The sequence below is a fragment of the Phodopus roborovskii genome, unplaced genomic scaffold (genome assembly GCF_943737965.1).
Source record: "Phodopus roborovskii unplaced genomic scaffold, PHOROB, whole genome shotgun sequence".
NCBI classification, from domain to species: Eukaryota; Metazoa; Chordata; class Mammalia; order Rodentia; family Cricetidae; genus Phodopus; species Phodopus roborovskii.
In genome coordinates, this window is record NW_026126410.1 from 17,220,001 (window position 1) to 17,244,007 (window position 24,007).

Here is a 24,007-nt window from a genome sequence, read left to right on the forward strand (position 1 = left end):
AGTGCTCCCCAATGATCTCCACTAATGTGTCTCATCACCAGGAATTACTATAACCTGATAGCCATGATGTTCACGAAGGCAGACAGCCCACCAATGCAAGTGCAGCTTCCCAAACTTCCTGCCTGTACAAGCTCACACTCCATTGAGGAGGAACTGTATCTGACAAGAAGTGTTATGATGCCATATGAAATACAGGTAATAGAGAAATACATGTGGTGGTAGGAGGCTGTCAGACTTTAGAGGATGAGAAAGCCTCTCTTTGCCTAGGAGTCAGAGATTTCTGCAGAACTGTGAACTATGGCCATGCCCAGAGCAGAACAAATCCACCAGAAAGCACCCATTTTCAGTGATAAGCTAGAGATCATCTCACTAGATGAAAGTGTGTTTTCTAAGCCATTTTTGTTGTTCTGCCTTTCCAACATTTTAATTTAGAGTTAAAATATCTGTTCAAACAAGATATACTAGGTCAGAATGGATAAAATCCAAAACTTGGACAAAACTAAATGTCCCACCAAAAATGGAGCAATGGAAACCTTTATTCTCACCTGTCAGAGATGTAAAATAGAACAGCCATTTTGGTATTTGACTTACCAGACACACTTTGAATATTACCAAAGTAAGTGAAGGTATAAGTCCACACAAAATCTATGTTAATGTGTCTAACAGGTTTATTCATAACTGCCAACTCATAAAAGCAAGCAGATTGACAGGACATCCTTCTGGTGTTTATTAATAAACTATTACATCAATGTAATGAAAAATTACTTAATGTTAAAAATTAATGTGCTATGAACAGGCACAAGGAAATTTTAAATGTACACTGGTAAGTGAAACAAGCCATGCTAAAAAGGCTATATAATATAAACTTCTAGTTATATAGCATTCAAATTTTATTATTTATTGTTCTTGTGTATGTATGTAGAGTGGAGAGTATGTACATGTGTGTATGCATGTGTATGTGTTACATGTGTAGTAACATGTGTGGGTATACATGCACATGTATGCGTATGTGTGTGGAAGTTGACAATGGTAAGTGACCTTGATCACTTTCCACCTTACTTATTTAGGCATGGTCTCCCATTTGAACCCAGAGCTTTCTGATAGTGCCAGTCCAACAAGCTAACTTGCTCTGAGGCTTTCATGTCTCCTTCCAAGTGCTGGCATTAAATGTTTGCCACCACAGCCATCCAAACTCCAATCTTCATGCTATATGGTAATCACTTTAATCTCTAAGCCATCTTTTCAGTATGTAGTATTTAAAAAAAATTCCCAGCAACTATTAGTGGTACTAGGTACAGAAAAATTTGAATCTATTTAATGCTCTGAGCTTTCACTTAGAAATAATTAATATGATAAATTTTATATCGTGCATATGTTACCACATATCATGTATATATTATAAGCTATAGAGACAGTAAAGGACTACCAATAGTTTGAGGAGAGATGAACAGGTATTTTGAAGACAATGAGTGAAACAATGATGAAATAATAACAGATTCAGGGCACTATGCATTTAACAAAACTCATAGAACTGTTCATCACAGAATGGAATCTGTTGTAAACCATGGACTTCAATTAATAAAAGTGAAGTGTGATAATGAATAGTAATGGACTTATCAATGTATGAAATGTACCACACTAATGCAAGATGGTACTCAGAAAAGCCAATGGATATATAGAAACCCTCTATATTTTATACTTTTTCTTTAAACTTAAAATTACCTTAAAATAGTTTACTAAAATATCCATATATTTATATTGAGTAAAATAAATACACAGTAAAAATAATTATGGGCATTAATAGGATTTAAGTAAAAATTTTTAGAAGTTTGTAGTTGTAGTAATTTGAAAGAAACTGTGTGTTTATATGTGAGTATGCATGTTTGCATAACACAGTGAAACTCCTTTGGCCAAATGCATAAGAATGCCAATACATTGAGCCAAATGAGGGATTGCAGTTAGAGTACATCTGTGATGTCACAAGTATCCTGTGAACTTCCTGTCATATTGCCTTTTCAGTCACATCTTTATTGCATTGGGGTAGCTAACATAGGCAAAAAGGCCTCCTATAGTATAGACAAGAATTTCTTCTGGGCAGGATTGTTACTGGGTAAAAACCACACAGGGGAATCTTCTAATCCAACCCCATGATGAGTTTCCACATGTAAAATTCTGGTGAGATGCTTTCTAAGCAGACTTGCTCTCAAGTTCCTCTGTCATATAAATAAACAGCTACATCTTGTCTAAGATGCAAATTAGAGGCTCTCAAAGAAATCATCCATGTGTACATATCATCTCATTATGAGAAAAAAATCCAATGTCTGCTTACCTCTGTCTTTCAGATGTAGAAAGGAAAATACTCCAAATCAATAGCCTGTTCAAACTCACTGCATTAAAACTCTCCCTGCTAAGATCTCATCAAGCTACTTAACCTCCTTCTGGGCATACCATTGAGATTTGTAATGACCACCTTGAGTTTCTGAATATTTTGTGAGTGCTGCACATAGATAGAGGCCACCAGATTGTGAGTTATGTAAGGGCAGACACCTGTCTACTTTGATGCATCATTAACTCCCTATAGTCAGTGCCCAGAGCAGGTGAGCACTGTGCATATATTAATCCAATGAATGATTCACTCTAGTAATGTTAGGCAGTAGAGACACAGTAATTAGTTATCTGAAGTAAAAGAGAATTAAGATTTTTAAAAGCATGGCTTACTTCACATATCTTAGGAAAGTTTTTCAAAAAGGTTGAAGATTTGAATAGAAAAATTTCCAGTAGGAATTTATAAATTTTATGTTTTTAGATATCATTGTTAAATTTCTTGGACATAAATTGATGAGAGTCATGGTTATCATTTGCTTCTTCTTGTTTCATATCTAAAATAATTTCTAGGCACAGCAGTAATCATAAGTAAACAATTATCCTACATATAAAAAAGCTGTTGCCTTAAGTGACAGATGGAAATGAAGTTTTTCATACTAGAATTTAATATTTCTTTAATTGATGACTTGGACATTTTAAATTTAAATTTTCTCTTTGCTATAGGAAAAGTGACAGAAACCTGTAACATATCTTCCTTTTATTTGAATAAGAGTTCACAAAATTAGAAACTTTCATTATTGAGAATGGTTGTTTTTCTAGAAGTGCATTGTATTTCTTCTGGTTAACTTGGCACTCAGTCTTTTGATCAACTATGACGGTACAATATTGGGCATGCTGTTTTTTCTTTGTTTAGTTTTTTGTTTTTGTTTTTTGTTTTCTGTGGAGAGGACTATGAAAGCTTAATGAATACTCCCAATTCTTACTCTTTATAGACAATTTATCATCTGTGTTCTAGAAGTCCATCTGAAATAAATCCTTTAAAACATGCCTATCAATTCTGAAAATCATCTTAGGAAGATTATTTCTTAAGTTTAAGATAATGTTTTTTACTAAAAGGAGAATCATTGATCACATTTAAAACCTAGAGCACTACATGAGAACAAACCATATTACTTATCATTACCATGGCAATATAGTTATTCTTGCTTACCTAAAAGTATACTCAATGCCAGAGATAGAAAACAAAATCTTGTCAGACAGATTGTTGAATTCAGCTTAAGTAATCACATGATTCATGAAAACATTTGCCCTGTGTATAGCAAATACAATGGATTAGCTTTAGGGAGAAGTGTTTTAATATGGCTGTGTCTTGACACAGAAATGGAACATTTTCATTAGGATCAGAAAAAATGTCAGCATTCACCATCAGCTGACACTGAATTTTATTTTCTCCAGGTTAAAGCATATTGAATTTTCATTGCAACTAAAAATGTTCTCAGTCTAGACAGTATGTGACAGTTTTAAATTATTTCAATCCAAAGGTTGGGATGTGGATTCAAACTGAGTTTAGTAATTTTTGTGGTGGTACATCATGAAATCTCCTGTTGGTATTATAAGCTTTGACTTGGCTTTCAAATTGAGTTGGTCATTTAGTTTACCCTCAAAGAGAGACATTTACTTTGTACATAAACAGATGATTTTTCTTTGGCCATCATTTACAAAATAATTGTAGGGTACATGAAGCCATTTGATTTGTGCTTGGATTGATTTTTTTCTGTTTATGTAACAGACATTTTTGAGGCAAAACAGCTAGATTTCTAATAATCAAAATCTGAAAGCTGTCTGAAAAAAGGACAGTGCTTTTTTTTAAAGAAGGTGGCATGATTTTAATGTTTCTTGTCCAACTTTCTGTTATCATTGTGATATATAGAATGCTCCTCTTGTCACTGTGTACTTTGCAGCTTTGAAAATGAGCAGGATCCCAAAATAAGACAAGAGTGAAGGTAGCTGGGGTACATTCTGAGAATACTGCAGCTTATGTGGCATTGTAACAACTTTGAGAGTATAGGCATGGTGAGGAGTTATCACTAAACTACCACAGATTTTAGATAGTTACCTATAATAGTCAAAACTTATAGCTAGGTGAGTTAGGTTTTCTAGATATGCAGGGATGTATTTGAGATAGATAGTCATTCTTCAAACCTTTCAAAGATCTACAGAATATGGCATTTAAAATGGTTTAGGGTTTTTCTTGACAGTGAGGCATAAATGCTCCTGGCAACACCACCAGCGTCAGAAAGGAAGATGGACATTAAAGAAACACATTATGGAGTTTACTTCCAATATGGCAAGACTAGCCATTTGGACAAGATACTGCTCTTGTCTGAACTGTTTGATTTTATGCTATATAAACTGGACATGCAGGACCCACAGAAAAGTGACTGCTGATTCAAGATGGACATTGCTACAGAGTTCCTGCTTCATGGAAGAGTCCACCAGACAGTCTGCAGGACACACAGAAAAGTGACTGACAAACTGCTAATACAAGAAGACAGTTTAAAGTTTCCTGCTTGGCTGAAGAGTCTGCCAGACACACTATGGTCTATGGGCTGAGGATGGAAGATTACAGAAAAAGTTCAGGTGGCTGACAAGGCAAGATGTCTCTGTCATTTCTAGAGTTTATATATTATCCTTCTGTGATCTTTGAAGGAGTTGAAGACAGATAGTTATAGTTTTCCTTAGTTAGGCTTAAAGATAAGTTACATATAGGTCTTTAGACACACAAACATGGAATAGATGATGGGATATTTTCTTAAATCTTGTTAAATGTTAATGGACTAAATATTGTTAACTGTGATTCTTATTTGATAACTGCTATGTTATATATTTTGCTATATTAAGGTTAAAACCCTTCTTTTTATTTAGATAGAAAAGAGGAGATGATGGGAGATGTCCTTCTGTATATGTTTCTCATACTGGTTAATGAATAAAGCACTGTTGGCCAATAGGAAAGCAAGATAGGCGGGACTAGGAGACAAGGAGGACAGAGGAAGTAGGAAGGAAGGGTCAAGATGGAGAGTCTGGAGAAGGCAGAACCGCTAGTAGCCTCTCGTTGGTAAGTCCATGTGGAAATACATAGAAATGGGTTAATAATTAAGACAAAGCTAGCCTATAAGAAACTAGTACCTGGCCACCAGCATTATATCAAATACAGAGTATCTGTGTGTTAATTGGGGCTGGCGCAGCAGCGGGACCAGACCAGCGGCAGGAGGAAAAACTTTACTCCTTACATAATAAACAGAAAATGTGGACACTCTATGCTTACACTTGGGTAAGTACTAAAATTTGAAGTTGCTGGTTTTCTAGTATGGAGAACATACCGGTTTCCAGGACACTCGTTTATTACCTTTGCTTTAATCTAAACATTACCCTTCCAACATAATATTAAAAATACGAATGAATAGTGCTGGTTAGTGGTCTTATATAAGTAAAATTTTTCAGCTTATCAAAATAAGTACATTAAAAATTCTTTCATGTTTGGTGTTGGGAATGAATCATCTTATTGACTTGCATTTATATTTATGCTCTATTTGTAGGTTTTGTTTCTACTTGGAACTTTTTTCCTCTAATAGTTTTATTGACTGAACATAGTGAACTGATAAACCAAGACAAACAATGATATCTTGAAGCTTGCAATAGAGTAAATTCATACTAAATTTACAAAGCATTCTAGACATCTCATTTTAGCTTGAAAGATATTTGGGGATACAAACTATATATCCAAGAAACCATAGTTTGTGAGTGTTAATCTCCGTAATCAACTTACCTTTCAATTCCAACTGCTTTGGGGATCAAACTTTCTGTATGTTTTAATATGTTTAATAAGTAGAGTTAATAAAAGTTAGCTTCAAATGGAGAGAACCTCAACACAATTCCTCTAAAATTAGGAATAAGACAAGGCTGTTCACTCTCTCCATATCTCTTCAATATTGCACTTGAATTTCTAGCTAGAGATAAGACAATAAACGGAGATCAAGGGGATACAAATTGGAAAGGAAGAAGTCAAACTATTACTATTTGAAGATATACAAGTTTACATAAATAATCTGAAAAAACGCTACCAGGGAACTCCTACAACTGATAAGCGCTTTCAGCAAAGTGGCAGGATACAAGATAAACTCAAAAAACTAAGTAACCCTACTATATGCAAACAACAAAGGGGCTGAGAAAGAAATCAGAGAAACATCACCCTTTACAATAGTCACAAACAACATAAAATATCTTGGGGTAACACCAAACATGTGAAAGAACTTTGAGTCTTTAAAGAAAGTAATTAAAAAGAAGATATCAGAAAATGGAAAGATCTCCCATGCATGCTCTTGGATAGGTAGAATGAATATGGTAAAAATGGCAATCTTTTCAAAAGCTATCTACAGATTCAGTGCAATCCCCATCAAAATCCCAGCACAATTCTTCACTGACCTTGAAAAGATAATACTCAACTTTATATGGAAAAACAAAAACCCAGGATAAGAAAAACAACCCTGTACAATAAAGGAACTTCAGGAGGCATCACCATCTTTGACTTCAAGCTCTATTATAGAGCTATTGTTTGATATTAGCACAAAAATAGAAAGACCAATGGAATCTAATTGAAAACCCTGATATTAACCCACATACCTACGATCATCTGATCTTTGACAAAGTAGCTAAAATTATACAACAGAAAAAAAATTTTTCAACAAATGATGCTGGCATGACTAGAGCTGGTATGTAGAAGACTGCACATAGATCTATCACTGTGCACAAAATTTAAATCCAAATGAACCAAAGACCTCAACATAAACCCAGCCACACTGAACATCTTAAAAGAGAAAGTGGGAGGTACCCTTGAACAAATTGGGACAGGAAACTGCTTCCTGAACATAACACCAGTAGCACAAACACTGAGATCAACAATTAACAAATAGGACCTCCTAAAAACTGAGAAGCTTCTGTAAGGCAAAGGACATGGTCAACAAAACAAAATGGTAGCCCACGGAATGAGAAAAGATCTTCCCCAATGCCACATCTTACAGAGGGCTGAACTCCAAAATATACAAAGAACACAAGAAGCCCCTCACCAAAGCACCTAATAATCCAATTAAAAAGTGGGGTATGAAACTAATTAGAGAATTCTCAATAAGGAATCTACATTGGCTGAAAGATACATAAGAAAGTGCTCAACATTCTTAGCCATAAGGGAAATGCCAATAAAAAAAACTCTGAGATACCATCTTACTCCTGTCAGAATGGCTAAAATCAAAAACACCAATGACAGCTTATGCTGGAGAAGATGTGGAGAAAAGGGAACACTCCTCCACCCCTGGTGGGATTTCAAACTTGTATAGCCACTTTGGTGGTTTCTCAGGAAAATGGGAATCAATATACCCCATGATTCAGCAATTCCACTCTTAAGCAGATACCCAAAAGATGCACATTCATGCAACAAAGACATTTGTTCTATTATGTTCTTAACAGCATTATTTGTAATAGTCATAAAATGGAAGCAACCTAGGAGCCCCTAAACTGAAAAATGGATAAATAACATGTGGTACATTTACACAGTGGAGTACTACTCAGTGGATAAAAACAATGGAATCTTGACATTTGCCAGGCAAATGGATGGAACTATAATAAACCATGTGGCACAAGGTTACCCTGTCAAAAAAGACAAACATGATATGTACTCACTCATATGGATTTTAGACACAAAGCAAAGGATCACCAGCCTACAATCCACACTGCCAAAGAAGCTAGGAAACAAGGAAACCCTAAGAGAGATATACATGGAAGGGGAAAAGACAAGATCTCCTCAGCAAATTGGGAGGGAGGGGAGGGAGTTAGGAGAAAGAGAAAGGGAGAAGAAGAGGAGAGAAGAGAACATGATGAACCTGGAAGATTTTGTCTGGGAAAGGATAGAGGATAGCAAGAAAACAGATACCATAATAAAGGGAGCCATTATAGTTGTGAAGAGAAATCTGGTACTAGGGAAATATCCAGAGACCTACAAGGATGACCCCAACTAAGCAATAGTGGAGAAGCTACTTTAAATGCCCTTACCTGACATTAAGATTGATTACTACCTAGTATGCCTTCCTCCAGAACCTAAAGAGGCAGAGGCGGACACCCATAGCTGAACACTGAGCCAAACTCCTGGAATCCAGTTGCAGAGAGGAAGAGTTGATAAGCAAAGGTATCAAGACCAGGCTGGAGAAACTCACAGAGACAGCTGACCTGAACAAGGGGGAGCTCATGGACTCCAGTCTGATAGCTGGGAAACCAGCATAGGACTGACCCAGACACCCTGAATTTGGGTCTCAGTTAGAAGGCCTGAACAGTCAATGGGACCTCCGGCAATGGAACCAGCATGTATCCCTAGTGCACAGACTGGGAGCCCATTCCCCGTGGAAGGATATTCCCTTAACCTAGGGACACAGAAGAGGGCCAAGGCCCTACACCAAATGATTTGTCAGATTTTGATGAGCCCTCATGGAAGGCCTTCCCCTTCCTGGGGAGTGGATGGGGGTGGGGTAGAGGATTGGTGGGGGACATGGGAGGACAGGAGGGAAAGGGAATTGGTATCAACATGTAAAATAAGAATATAAATAAACAAATTTTTTTAAGTTAGTTTCTTTTTAGATACCCTAATCAATACTGTTTTCCTGAAAAGCATTCAGTCTGTAAATTTAAACTAAAAATGTTAGTATTTTGTTCAATAGTCTCTTCTAGGCTCAAACTTCTGCACCCATAGCAGAGTCCCTACTAGCTAACATAGCCCACTTGTCCCACCTGAAATGAATGGAAACTGTAGCATTGGTAGCTAAAAGGATTCTAAAGTGTGCTAATCTACCTGAGCTGGTAATTCAGGCAGGGAAAAGGTATGTGGAATAGTACACACTGTCCATGCATTCATTCCAGGAGGAAATCCTTATCTAGCTTCCCGGATTTGTGTTTGAGGAGACAAGTGAAAAGGCAAATGCTCACTAGACTTATTTCAGCTACTGAAATAACACGTTCTTGTGGATGGTGAAAACTCCACATTGAGGAACATTTGTGAACCCATATCTTGAACAAAAAATGTATGGTGGAGCCAGATGTAGTGGCACAGCACATACCTGTAATTCCAGCCAGGTACCTGGGCAGGAGCATAGGAGGAATTGTAAAAGCTCAAGATTTGCCTGGTCCACCTACAGTATTAAGTTATATGCCAGCACATTACTATGCCTAAAAACAGCTTTGCAACCCAGTAGTTATTTGACACTTTAGTACATAATAAAGCACTTTACAACCTATAGGTGAAACATGAACTAGGTGTCCCTATCTTCATTTAGATTTTTAACAACATAAGGCAGAATCTACCAAATATAACAAACAATAATGGAAACTTTCCAACTATGACCTTGATTATTCCCTTTATCATCTTTCATGGCCTCTTAATGCATAGTCAGACAGATTGAATGAAATCAATAACAAAATCCAATTGCAATCCAACCCATTTACAAGTAAAAGGGACAGTTTACAGGCAAGACAATTTCCAGTTTGCATAATCCCAAGTAATAGAATTAGTTGTATCAAATTTGTAAGCAGTTTACAATTTTCAAGTGAGCTAACCATCAAAATTAAGTCTTCACTTCCTCATAGCACTGCATTAAAATGGAGATTTTCCACTCTAACTGTTGTACAGGAAGGGTTCATGATCTACAGACACAATTCTAGTAGACTCAACATCATGGTTTCAAGCCTGTCTTTGCCTAATCAAGAAAAACCTTGTGCTGTTCCAGATTTTGGTGGTTCTGTATTATTTGAATATCGTGATAATGAACAGCCAGGCTTCAAGTCAAGTATTCAGAATTCTTAAGACAATTTTGCATATCCTACTGATTGTGGGTCTCCCCCACCTAATTTAGCTAATTCCAAAGGCATCATGGAGCCCTTATCTAGTACCTGATGGAAACAGAAGCAAACACTCACAACTAAACACTGAGCCGAACTGGAATCCAGATGCAGAGAGGGAGGACAAAACCAGGCTGTAGAAACACATAGAAACAGATGACCTGAACAAGGAAGAGTTAATGGGCCCCCAGACTGATAGCTGGGAATCTAGCATGGGACTGACTCAGATCCCCTGAACACGTATCTCAGCTACAAGGCCTGTGCAGTGTAAGGGTCCTCCTACAGTGGAACCAGGATGTATCCCTGGTGCACAAAAGGACTTTGCCGGCACATCCCGCATGGAGGGATACTCCCTTAACCTAGAGACAGGAAGGAAGTCCTAATACCTACTCCAAAAGACTTGACAGATTTAGATGAATCCTCTTGGAGGGCATCACCCTACAGGTGGAGTGGGGAGTGGGGTGGGAGGGGTGCATGTGAGGGGAGGAGAGAGGGAGAGAGGGAGGGAGAGGGAACTGGGATCAATATGTAAAATAAAAGCAAACAAATAAATTAAATAATAAAAAGAAAAATAAGACAGCATTATGAAGCATCATTTGTCATCTGCAATAGTGAGAATCAGCTAGAGTTTTTGTCAGCAACATATTTTATATTTGTTTAGGGCACTTTATTTTGGCATAGCATTAATAAAGATTTCTTGTCTTCTTTTATTAATATTTCAAAACCTTTTATCTCCTAAAATGGAACTGAATGCCAAGAATAAGACAAGTTATAAAATACATTCTAAAATTAGTACCTAAGAAAGCCACACACTTGATATTTTCAAATGATTTCTACTTAATGGTGTCCAGTGGAATAGGAGTTCCTAATAAAATTAACAACACAATTATTTAGGTTTCATCATGCTGGTTTCAACTTTCTGTTTGAAAGTATTTATTAGTCCTTTCCCTTGAAAATAGCAGAATCTATCTAAAACAGTTTTCTGTCAAAGAAACATAACGCCCTTGAAGAAGAGCCTCCCTGGTCTGGCTTTTCTCAAGGACAGTTCTAATGAGATGACAAGTAACTGATCCTGAGAAGCCAATAAAGAGAAGCTAACCTACCTCTACTAGTGAGTGATTTTCATGTGTGAACACTGGTTCTTGAAAGAAAAACTTCCACTCTCCACTGGAGTTTTAAGCATTGTTCTTAAAGTCTAAAACAAAATGGGGATAAAAGTTATTTTTTAAATTTATGTTAATTAATGAAACCAGTATATTTTATTATTTCTAAGGTTTTTGTTATTTGGAATTTTATTATTTATTATTTCTAAGGTTTTTGCTATTTGGAAGTTATTTAACTGGATCATTTCATAACACCATGTTACCTGATCTTAGAACACTAAGTAAACTCATGGTTAAAATTTAGATGTTATAAGGTGAAAAAAACTGAATGCTATTCTCCTCATTCCTTCAGTGGGAAAGCTCCTAATTATCTGAGTGATATTGCTAGAAGGAGGACCATGAGAATAGTACCAAAAAAAAAAAAAAATGAATGCAGTAGATAGAAGTGAACACATGACTCTCAGAACTTAGGAAGTTAAGGTTCCCAAACCTATTCACCATGTCCATAATGTGCACATGCAATGCACAAGCACACAACCAGAAATACTTTTCCATATTTTCAAACTAACAACCAGAAACACTTTTCTATGTTTTCAAAGTAAATGTCGAAAAAGAACAGGAAAAAGGATCTAAAGCACTGTGTTCCTAGTCTTGGTAGGAATATGTGCCCCATTTGAAGCCTGAACCCCTCATAGCATTCCTCTGATTCTATCAATATTCAGTGTCCAGGATCTTTTCTGTCCACAATCAATCCAACGGATTCTAAAGACTTATCTTCCATGAAACTATTTAGGATTGAGTATGGTTTGTTATGTAACATGATTTATGCATCAGTTTTAGGGAGAAAATATTTAATTTAGAAAGTAGAATTAAATGAAATTAATTAATCAAAATTCTTTTAGCACCACGCCAAACACTTCTCTGAAACAGACTAGACCATTGTTCCAATGCTTCCATTTCATAGCACAATTTCTTTTCAAAGAATTGGGATCAATAGCTTCTTGATTAATGACTATATTAAGACTGAAGTGCCAGTAGCTTGAGGAAAGACAATATTATGGGCTTGTAAATTCTGTTTCTGTATTTGATAGGTGTAGACTCAAACAAGCCACTGGATAGGTCTGTAAGAAACATTCAAATAAACATGTGATTCCAGTTTTTGAATAAAAATGATAACTATACAATTTCTCTTTATTCACTGGTGTCATCACTCAAAAGCAGCCAGAGGATGCTTTCTTGAGCATCTGACAAACCATCACTACTTAACAGCTGTAGCTTCTTGCCAGCCCTGGGTTACAAATTTCTAAATTCATCATTTCTTATTGTCCTCTAGTTTTTAACCACTAATAGCCTTAGGCTCCCACTGATGGCTCTTTTTACAGTTCTGCTTTGATGAGCTAGAAGAAGTCATGAGATAGAGGCTGATGTTGACTCTCCTTGTAGAGCTGCTTTCTCTCTATGCTTCCTGCTCATTACAACTAAAATCAGCCTTAAGAGCTCAGGAGAAATAGATATGGAATGAATGAGAAAGGTTAAGAGTTCAGTAAAGATAATGGTGAGCTTTAATCTTTATTTGTAGGACACTGAAACCATGAAATACTATGGAGAAATAAGAATCTCAGGCAATCCTCATACATATATCCTATATGGAACTGTTCAAGTATAACATTAATATTAAAAGAAAAAGTACCACCAACCATGTTTCAAAAGAGCTCTCAGTAGACAAACAGTAAGACTAATTTTCTATTGAACAGAGTACACACCAAACAACTTTCTGTCTCGCATATATATTCACAAGTTAAGTTTCTCATTGTGAGTAGTAAGACGACCACAATGATTATGGAGACAGCTTTCTATTTTCTACATTCCTGAGAGATAACTGCATCAACTTATATACCATTTTAAGAAACTGTAGATAAAGTGTATTAATCAGAAGGATGGACAGAGTATGTTCTCAGATTTACTTATGGAAAGGAAATGTGATGTTTTAGGATAGAACCAAGAAACTATATTAGACAGCAATAAAATTCTAATCATTTTCAGAATTTAAAAGAATACAATACTAAAGGAGAATAGACTTGTTCTTTGTAAAACCAAGTTGGATTATTTGTCTGTCAAAAAGAATCTTCCAAAAATAGGAGTGATCCAAAGGTAAGAAGGTCAGATTCAATAGGCTGTACAAATCCAAAGATCCTGAAACATAAGGCAATGTCAAGCCTTTGAAAAACAATGCTAACCAAGATCCAGGATTTCAGTAGCCCTGGGTAGCTGGCTAGGTTTCTAGTAATAGACAAAATTAAGGGATACGAATGGACTTAGTAATTATGTTCATTTGTAGAAGGGTGTGTCAGGAATATTGAGATGTACAGAGTATGATACAAAACACTGTGCTAATGCGATATAAGCTCTTTGGACTGGAGTGAAGAAGCAGACTTGGAGCTCCTTAGTCTTTTGTACATTATTCCTCACTTAATGGTATTCAGAGGGAAACCCTCACAGAATCCTGGTTGAAGACTCTGGTCACTGGCAGGAATAGCTTTCTTTTGCAATCTTTGCTGCTTTGTCAGAAGGAACAGTGAGGCACACATAAGTCTGAACAGTTCATGGCCCTAGGCATAAATGCAGTTTCTGTCAGGCAGCAATTCCCTAAATCTTTCAGTTAAATGAAGATCTCTCCTATTTTCATTGGGAAATGGAAAAGTAGTTTTTGCTTCTGGAGCTCATCACCTTCATCAGTCTATCTTAGTAACCAAGATGGATGAAGGAGAAAATTCATTATTGCAGAACCCCCTGCACCCAAATTAAAAACATGCGGTTTGGTTTCTATATCAGAATCTATGATTCTTGGATTTCAGAGCTGAAGGTTTATTCCAGAGTTGGCCTGAGATCAAGTCTTATGGGAGACTGAACAAAATAGAATTGTGAGGACAAAACTAAACTGTTATATCACTAGAACAAAGACCTCAGCCAAGCTTCTCAGGAAACTGCAGCTGGAATGGCTAATGTCTGTTGATGTACCTTGAACCAAATGCACCTCTCCACCCCTTCCAATATACACCAACATCAGATGCGTGTTTTCTGTGGGAATGATACATGATCTTCAGTAAAGGGGCTTGGAGCTGATAGCCAGAAACACTCCTAGAAGTGGAGACAATTCCACCCACCATCTAGCAGGGAGAATATGACCCAACACACTATCCTCCTAACAGAGCAGCTATCCTCAGTCCCCTTCTGAAAGTCACCTCAAAATAGAAAATTAGAGCTAACTACATATACACCTTGTAAGTGCTAGCACTGGTGTTGGAGACCATTGCCTTCTTGTTCCCTTTGCATGTAATTTCATTTAATCTTCACACATCTCTCTTAACTTGAGATTCTAGTACACTTGTGTCCACTGTAGCACTATTCACTACAGCGAAGTTGTAGGAGAAAATGTGTTATCTGTTGATGGATGACTAGATAAAGAGAAGGTGTGTGTATACACAGAAGAATGTTATTTGGCTATAAAAGTAATGACGGCCTGTCATTTTTGACAAAGTAGATAGAAACATAGGACATTGTGCTGAGTAAACATAAATAAATAAATAAAAACTCAGGTGCAGAAAGGCAATACTGCAGTCTTTCCATATGTGAAACAACAACAGAAAACAAAGTTGACCTCAAAGCAGAAACATGACTGAAAAGCTGAAGGAAGCTGAATGGGGTTAGATAATGTTCATCAAAACATATGCAAGGAATATGTTTCAGGGTTCCTTAATTCTATGAAGGGAGCTATAGTTCATAAAACTGTCTGTTGTCTATTTAAGAACTAGAAAAGAGAGTCTAGGACTAGTGAGACACTTCAGGAGTTAAAGGTGCTTACCATCCTTTTGTTGACCTATCTCGAAGATCCATGTCATAGAATTAGAGAAACTGACTCCTTCAGATTGTCTTCTGACATCCAGATATATGTCATGCCACAGGCCCCCCTCTTCCTCTTCCATCCCCATAAATAAAAGAGCCGAATTGCTCCAAAAATAAGAAATGATTAAGGTCATAGTGGTGGAATGTATATTAAATATAAATCTGTATTCAATAATTATGTGTGATTATTTCATATTAATTCAAAAGAAAATTTAAACATTGAATTGATGTTTTTGAGAAAACCTTACTGGCAGTAAATATCTGTAGCAGTTCAGTAGAGTCACATTCTGGCAGATGCTGGGCAGTAGTGACCTTTGGTATAGCTACAGCTCCTATGCCTGGGTCCTAACTCAGGAACCACTGTGACCCAAGAAACAAACAGGAAAACACTTGGAGAAGTCTTTTTCCCTAGCAAAAACAGACGCAGTTCAAACTCCTTATCACAAGGTCAGCAGCAGCTTTTAGCAGATAGGAATCTTTCCAAAGAGGAGGACAGGCACCAACAGATAGATGTGGTCCTGTGTGCAAAGGTGAATCATTCCTGTATTTTAAACACTCAGATCATTCCTGTGTTTTAAACACTCAGGATCCCAGCGCAGTATGGTGCAGTGCAATGTCATTGAGCTGGGGCTTGTTGGTATGGAAGAAGAGCCTGTGAAGTGAGAACTTGATCCCACACAGAACTGTTTGTTATATTGAGGATCTACAATTGAAAGAAAAACTATTGTCTGTCTTCTGACAATCCAATTGTATTAATACATTGAAGAGGCTCTTTGTTTATAATTTCTTTCTTGTTTCATTTTCCTGAAAAATTAAAAGACAGAACAGTTCTTGCACTCGAGGAGGCCCTATCAGGGGCTGGCTGTGCTCACATTCTGTCTCCTAGCAGGACTGTGACTCATTCTGAAATGCTGCCTGGGAGCAAGTGATGAGCCTGAGGACACAGTACATTTTCTGAGCTCTCATTTTTCTTGTATTTTGTATCTCATTTTAATTGAAAATGGATTTTTAACAGTTTTCCTAGCTATGACAGAATGGGCTGCTGTAGCCAACATCAAGGGGAATGGATGGCTTATTTTGCTTTGCTTTAATTTCATTGCTTTCTGGTAAATAATCAACATGAAACAAAACTAAGCTAGCTGCTTTTTGAAATGGGAATGAGTTTAGAAATATCTCACAAATTTCCAAAGAATTGGAAACTTCCCCTTGGAAGTCTTAACCTATTGGAGAGGGTGTCACTTGGTCAGTTCCTGTTCCCCAGTCTCTCTAGTGTGGCTGCAGCTTTTGTGCTGATGTCTTGCAGTTCTCAGAACATGTGGCTTTGGCTAAGCATGTTAGCCTGAACTTCATCTGAGGTTCACTATCAAGGACCTCATCCCCTGAGGTTGTGAGCATGTGCAAAACTCAGGGTACTGTCATTTCTATTTTACAACTGATGTTAATTGGGACCAGAATACAAATTTCCCCCTTTTTTCTATCTTCCAGTTGATACAATAGTCTTCAACAGGACAAGGATCAAACTTATGTCATCAGACTTGGCAACAAGTACTTATAACTGCTGAGCCAACTAGCTGGCACCATAAGCTAAGGTTTTTTTCCTCTTTTATTCTAGTGAATGTCTCATGTGCTTACAGTGGGAACTTGGAAGAACTAGGTGCTCAGTGAATGAATTGGAAGAAAAGAGCCAGGCTTATATACTATACAATTTTCTCAGAATGCAGTTTTAAGGAAATAACCTACATCAGTTATTTTTATCAAGCTTTAATCAGATATGCTACTTCTAACCATGTATATGCATGTGTGTATCTGTTTATGTGTGTGAGAGATACTGAGTTTGTGGAGTTTATAATTTATGAGACACACCCGTTTACCCTGGGGTATTTCGAAGACCCACCATTGTTTAACCTGAAGACATGAAGTCTCTCTGTGGACCACTATGTGTTTCCATGTGTGAAATGCCAGCTTCAATCCAAGAGTGTCTTTTGCTTTATCTTTCTGTTCTTTATAGTAGAAATGAAATTTCCAAGCCTTTAGAACTGGCAAATTGACAGGAAATCACATTTAAAAAAATTTTAGACTTAAGTTTAGTTAAGAGAAGAAAACCCAGCATTGTTTAAAATCCTGTGGATTGGTCTCCAGCACACAGTAAAGGACACTGACATGTTTAGTGTTCACAACAGTTCATATCACCAGTGAACTGAAGATCCTATAAAAATCAGTCACTGTTTTGGGTAACTCTCGTCATTCAGCAAAGGAAACATTGCTGAAACATTCATATAAAGTTTAAAACAGACACAATGGCTTTATTATCCATAATTACTTATTCATGTTCATAAAATACAGGAGTTTCGAGAAATAATGGAAGTACCATGTATAAAATAGAGCTGTGTAAGTGTACCATTCACATATGTATACATCATTGAATATGAATTCAATGTGGACTCCTAATATATTTCTAATGAATTAAATTCTAGTTAAGTAGAAATACTGATAATTAGTACGTATAACAAATATGTTAAATGCATTTGAGAAATTGACAGGAATAATTAATAAGCATCATTCTTAAAGGGAAGGTGATGATCACAACCTTCATTGTTATACAGAGACACATGACACCTACTGTAGGCAGGAGAAGGCGCTATAAAGTTGACTGGTCATTTAAAAGATTTGCATACAAGACATGCTAAGAAGAAAATCTGCAAAATCCTTCAATAGTTTTCTTAACACTTTTATTCCCACAGAAGAGCAGTATATCAGAACTATTCATGACAGTAGGCCCTAGGGAACTGAGCAGTGTCTTCTGCCTATACTTCCAGAAGCAGATCTTTCATTACTAAAACTAAATCCTGTTTGTGTGTTTATCAAATACTTATTGACTGCCCAGTTTCACAAAAGACCCTGTGCCAAGCACCAGGAATGCTACAGTGGGAAAACAGTCCTCATGCTCAAAATGTTTGTAGTTTTGTAAGGGAGCAGACATTTGTCACCTATGTATTTCAAACTACTGTTTTGAAGAAATTTCATTTGAACTTTCCTCTAAAAGATTCGTGAATTGACTAAGTGATGGGCAAAGAATGTAAGGATTCTTCATAACAAAAAAAATGGTAATTTTAAACAAAAACCAGAAGGAATGAGTCTCCACTACCCATCAAAACTGTCAGCATCTTGGTTTTAGCTCTTCCAGACCCCCAGACTATGAACTCACAGACATCTGCCTGCCTCTCACTCACAAGTGCTGGGATTAAGGCATCTACCACCACTTCCTGGCTACATTTTTTTTTAAAGAAATGTATATTTAGTTTATTGTTCAATTTTAGGATAGATTGGTTGATGGGTGAGATATTTTATTTACTTTTTCTACAGAGTAGTATGGGTTCTTCATGCAATTTGGATATAAATCAATTGTTAATCACACACAGCACAAGCACATTCTCCTGTTCTGTTGGTTGGCTCTGCTCTGTGGTCTGTTTTCTTTGCTGTGAAGGGCCTTTAAGTTTTGTTTAGCCCTGTTTTTCTATTTTCACTTGTGAAAAAGGAAAGATGTGCTCTCATTTCTGAAAGCCCTATGTTCTAATGTCTTTAAGTGGCCCAACAGTATTCTATTCTAGTAGTATCATAGATACAAGTTCTGTTTGCATTTTTAATCCAGCTCACCCTAATTTTTATGTAACTGTGGATAGAGATCTGACTTCATTCTTCTGCTTATGAAGATGCCGTTTATAGCACTACTTATTGAAAAGTCCATCTTTTCTCCAACTCATGTCCTTTGTGCCATTTTTGAAGGTCACTTGCTGCAGATGCACAAATTGACTTCTGATAGCCTTATTCTGCTCCACTCTCTTTACTTTTCCTTTTGCTAACACCATGGGAGATGTTTCCAAAACAACGTAGCTTTTCAGGCTGTGGTGTGGCTACTGCTCATTGAGTATATCTAGTTTTACAGTAAAAAGGGAATCAACTAAAGAGAAAACTTGCATTTTGAAAATAGGAATAGGAAGTTGCCTTGGAGGCAAGATAACAAGCAACGAAGGCCCTAGATACCAAACAAACACACAAAGCAAGAAACTTCATTTGATAGGAGAAAGACTGAACTATCTACACCACCAAAGGGATTCTCTGCTCCAAAACAACAATTTAGGAAAAAATTTCCCCAAAGTTCAGCCACTACAGCATTCAGAGTCCATTACAGGTGTGGTAAAAGGGTCAAACTACATTTTGACCTGGCATGAGAATTTGGCAGCATCAGTGTTAATTTTACAAGCATTCAAAATGCAAAAAGGATGAGGGATGGAGGTTTGAAATGAGGCTCCAGAAAGCTGCCAAAATTAAAAAAAAAAAAAAAAAAAAAAAAAACTATTGTATTATAGTATCAGGTTGACAAGGGGTGGACTTTGATAGTTATTCCTCATGGTCAATTTGACTGAATTTTAGGATAACCTAGAAATCAAACCTTTGGGATGTCTGTGTGACTTCTTCCAGAGAAGTTTAACTGAGGAAATCAGACTCTCTATAAATATGTTCCTGCATATCTAGCAAGGATAAAAGGGAGGAAATGAGCATGAGAGCTTGATGAGCCCCAGCATGTATCTGTTTCTGCTTCCTGACGGCAGGCCAATGTGACCAGTCTTCCATGCTCCCACTGCACTGCCATGCCTTCTCTACTACGAAACAAAACCCCAAATTGCTTTTGCCATTTTGTCACAGCATTAGGTAAAGTAACTGATACACATTCCTTACAGAAAGCTTCACTATCCTCTCATAATCCTCACTTTAACTGTTCTCCCATTTCTTTTTCCAAGTTTAGCTATCCTACTCCTTTAGTACTATGTCAGTAGCTAGGATGCTTTTCCTAGACAGCGATGTGATTAACTCCTTGTTTAAAAAAAGCAACTTTACTAACAGGCACCCAGACTGATAGCTGGGAATCCAGCATGGGACTGACTCAGGCCCCCCTGAATATGGGTCTCAGCAAGAAGGACTGAGCAGTCTAAGGGACCTCAGACAGTGGAAACAGGATGTATTCCTGGTGCACAAAAGGACCTTGCAGACACATCTCCCATGGAGGGATTATTGCCTTAATCTAGAGACAGGAGAGAAGCCCTAGTCCCTACTTCACATGACCTGTCAGATCTACATGACCCCAACTGGATGGCATTCCCCTACATGTGGAATTGGGGTGGGGGGATTGGAGGGAAGGGTGGTTAGGGTGCATGTGAGGGGGGAGAGAGGATAAGAAGGAGAGAGGGAGAGAGGGAGAGGGAACTGGGATCGACATGTAAAATAATAAATTAAATAAAAAAATAGAAAAAAGCAACTTTACATAAAGTGGTGTAATGTATATCACTCGTTCTCAGCCTTATACTGCTATCTTCATTTCTTTATTTTATTATTTTATATCATCTGTTTCCTCTGTGTCAAACTATGTGTTAGTATTCAGGCATCTGTACTGACCTGTCCTTGGGGTTCTGACATGATACACCCTCAGTTGCAACCAGTAAGAGCACCACCTGTGCATATTCTCTATGTTCCCTTTTAAAGGCGCCCTGACCAACTCCCATCTCTCTCTCTCTTTCTCTCTCTTTCTTTGCTGCTCTTTCCTGCTTCCCCGTCTCTGGAAGCTGGTTTCTTTCCCTCCCCTTTCCCATTTTTATGATCCTTTTCTTTAATAAAATATCCCTCTGCTTGAACTCTGCCACATAGCATCTTTCTCTCACATGCTTCTTTTCTTAAGTTACAACACTATGAAATAATTTACTGGTTTATTATTTATTTTATGCCTTTATTAGAATATTAGCTTACATGTTACTACATTAATTTTTTGCTTATTACATGTGTTCAAGGAATGGTATATACACCACAGTGCACATGTCAGAGCACAACACTCAAGAGTTAGTTCTTGCCTTCCCCTGTGTAGGTCCCAAGGATCAAACTTATCAGACTTGGCTACAAGCACTCTTAACTGCTGAGCCAACTATCTGGCCCTAGAAACTAATGATTTTCTCTTTTGTTCTTGTGAATGTTTCAAGTGCTTACAATGGGAACTTGTAAGTACTAGGTGCTCAGTTAGTAGATTGGAATAAAAGAGCAATGATTACACTATGTACTGGAACTTCCTTCTTTGCTCACCTGCTTATCACAAAACCAGGAACTTTTCGAAGGCAGAGATACTTGCTTTGTGGATATTTACAGCATCTTAATACATTTTCCCCCAAACAATGGATATGTAATAAATATTTGTTAAGTACAAGGATTCGTTTCTCACCTCGTCATCCCAGAGTTCTGAGAATATGCGATTATGGCATACAAAACCAGAGGAAAACTTCAAGATTCATTGTAAACTTTAACAGCCTCTTAGAGCTCCAAAGCTGGAATCCAATATACACCAATATGATAAGATCTCTAATTCAGGTTTTATTCATAGGTTAAGAATTCAGGGTCAAGATAACAGCACAACAGGCAAAGGCATTTGCTATCAAGCATGATGGACTGAGTTTGATCCTTGGAATTCACACTGTGGAAGGAGGGAACTAATTTCTACAAGTTATCCCCTGACCTCCCCAGGTACCCTGTGACATTTTCATATGCATATTCACATGAATACATTTTTAAAAGACTCAAGGAGACTCTATAGTTTATTTTATAGTTTTCTACCACCTGTCATTGTATTTGACATGTTTAATGTAGTCAACTGGAAAGCCATAGACCCTGGATGATGCGCAATGCTTTCTTTAACTTCTCTTTTTGTTTCCTTTTTCAGAGCTCTTCCTGCCATGATGCAGTGGGTCGGCACCCAGAAGCCAGGAGAGAGTGGCATCAATATTGTCACTGCTGATTTTGTAGAACTTGGCGATTTTATCAGCACTGTCATAAAACTCAACTATGTCTTTGATGAGGGAGAAGCCAACACTTGATATTACTCTCCTGAGTGTCCATGAGTAAGATAGAGAAGCCTCATTGTATTAGACATATTATCAATACACCCTCTGATGTTCCTATTCCACTGAGTCTCTAAAGATATTTGGGGTGGCAGTGAATAGGAAAAGAGGGTAAATCATGTCTTCAGTGATTGTAACCATATTCTGCATTACTATAAATATGTCATTTCCCATTTGGTGAGCAAAATCTACTTCTAGTGTTAGGAATAGAAAAGAACAGTGAATTTTGTTTTTCAGAATTAATGTTTGTGATATGTAACTCATGAGTGTTTACTTGATTGCATTTTCTAATTTCAATCTCGGGCTCCTATACTATTCATACCTTCTACCCTTTCCACTACCCCTCTCTTGCTCGCTCTTTCTAATTAGATGCTATGTGGGTTTCAAAACAATTGAATGCCCAACATAATGTGGATTACATTGTTGTACTGAAATGTGTTTGTTTTGTGAGACTTGATAAAATATTCCATAGTCATCTGCAATTGGGCGATCACAGCTAATTCTTGCTCATAGAAGATATGCATTAAATCAGTTTCCCTGCATCAGTAGTATTGGCAGTCATTAGTGATTTTTGTGTTCTAAGAAAATAATGGTGTTTCAGAGTATTTCTGTGTGAGGTAGCTATGACTATTGCACAAAAAGATCTTTGGAAGTGTTATGAGCATCATCTCCATATTTTAAAAAGAAGAATACTATATACAGAGGTAGATACTATCTTAATTCAGTAGTCTTAAATCATGATGCCCTGAAAATGCCAAGCTACAGTTGTGTGGCAATCAGAAGAAAAAAAAATCTACATCTATAAAAATTATCTTAACAATTTTAATTTTTCTTTAAAAAAAAAAAAAGAAAGATCAGGAGGCCCTCCTATAAAATTGGGATTCCAAGTGCATAATTATAAAACTCATATTACCAAAAAATTTAAGAAGCTTTATTTATGTCTGTAACTTAGAAAGAAGAAAATGAAGGAATGTCAAGGGAGTTAGAATGTTTTTGAGATTATATCCATAATCTCTAAAGTTCCTTTATAAATTCTTACACTACAAATGCTCTCTACAGATTCATGTTCACTCAGCAGTCTGGGTTCCATTCTGATCAAGGAAAGAGGGCCGAGTTTCTGTGGCATCACTTTTGGTAATGCAGACAAAATAATGTTAACACATTTTTGAGTGCTGCGTCCTCCTGTCCTCCTTGTGTCTTTGTAGCATTTGACTACTCAAACAAAAAAATCTTCAAAGGGCATAACTCCCCTCTTTCTATATATCAGAAGAATAATGTGAGGGATTTTAAAAAATCTATACCATTGCTGAAGATCCTAAAATTATGAATTATTTTATCTTCAAACATAGAAGTAATCAAACCTCAATATTTTCCTGATACTATGCATGCCCATGCATATCAGACTCCTGGGTAAATAAAAGCATGGCCTTGGCTTATAATTAATTAAAATGAAGGACATGTAAGCTAATCCCTTTGACCTAGATAAGGAGTTGATTTAAGGTTTACATCTCAATATTATAAATAACCAAGAGTTGACTTAGAGAATAGATATTCTTTATTAGAAAACAGCACTTTCTAACAACTGCAGAGAGTGAACAAAAATTGTCTAAACTGAATAGAATGTTCATGAAAAAATGTGGTCGAATAAGTAACATGCCTATGCATGCAGCAGTTATGTTTACAATTCTAGTTCTGTTTGTATATTTTGCAGCTGTTTATAATTCCAGTTGTGTGCGTATATTTTATCACACATACTCTGGTCAGGCAAGTTGATACTGATATATACAAATACACACAGGTTATAGG

At 36.9% G+C, this 24,007-nt stretch overlaps 1 protein-coding gene across 1 annotated transcript in view; it reads left to right on the top strand.

The window, feature by feature from the left end:
- The window catches only part of Plcxd3 (phosphatidylinositol specific phospholipase C X domain containing 3), a 61,535-nt gene extending 38,786 nt beyond the window's left edge, over positions 1-22,749 (top strand). Inside the window, exon 3 of the mRNA XM_051182685.1 lies at positions 22,024-22,749. Within this exon, the coding sequence (XP_051038642.1) occupies positions 22,024-22,177 (154 nt within the window). The 3' untranslated portion in view covers positions 22,178-22,749. The remainder of the gene's footprint in view (positions 1-22,023) is intronic.
- Positions 22,750-24,007: the final 1,258 nt, after the last annotated feature.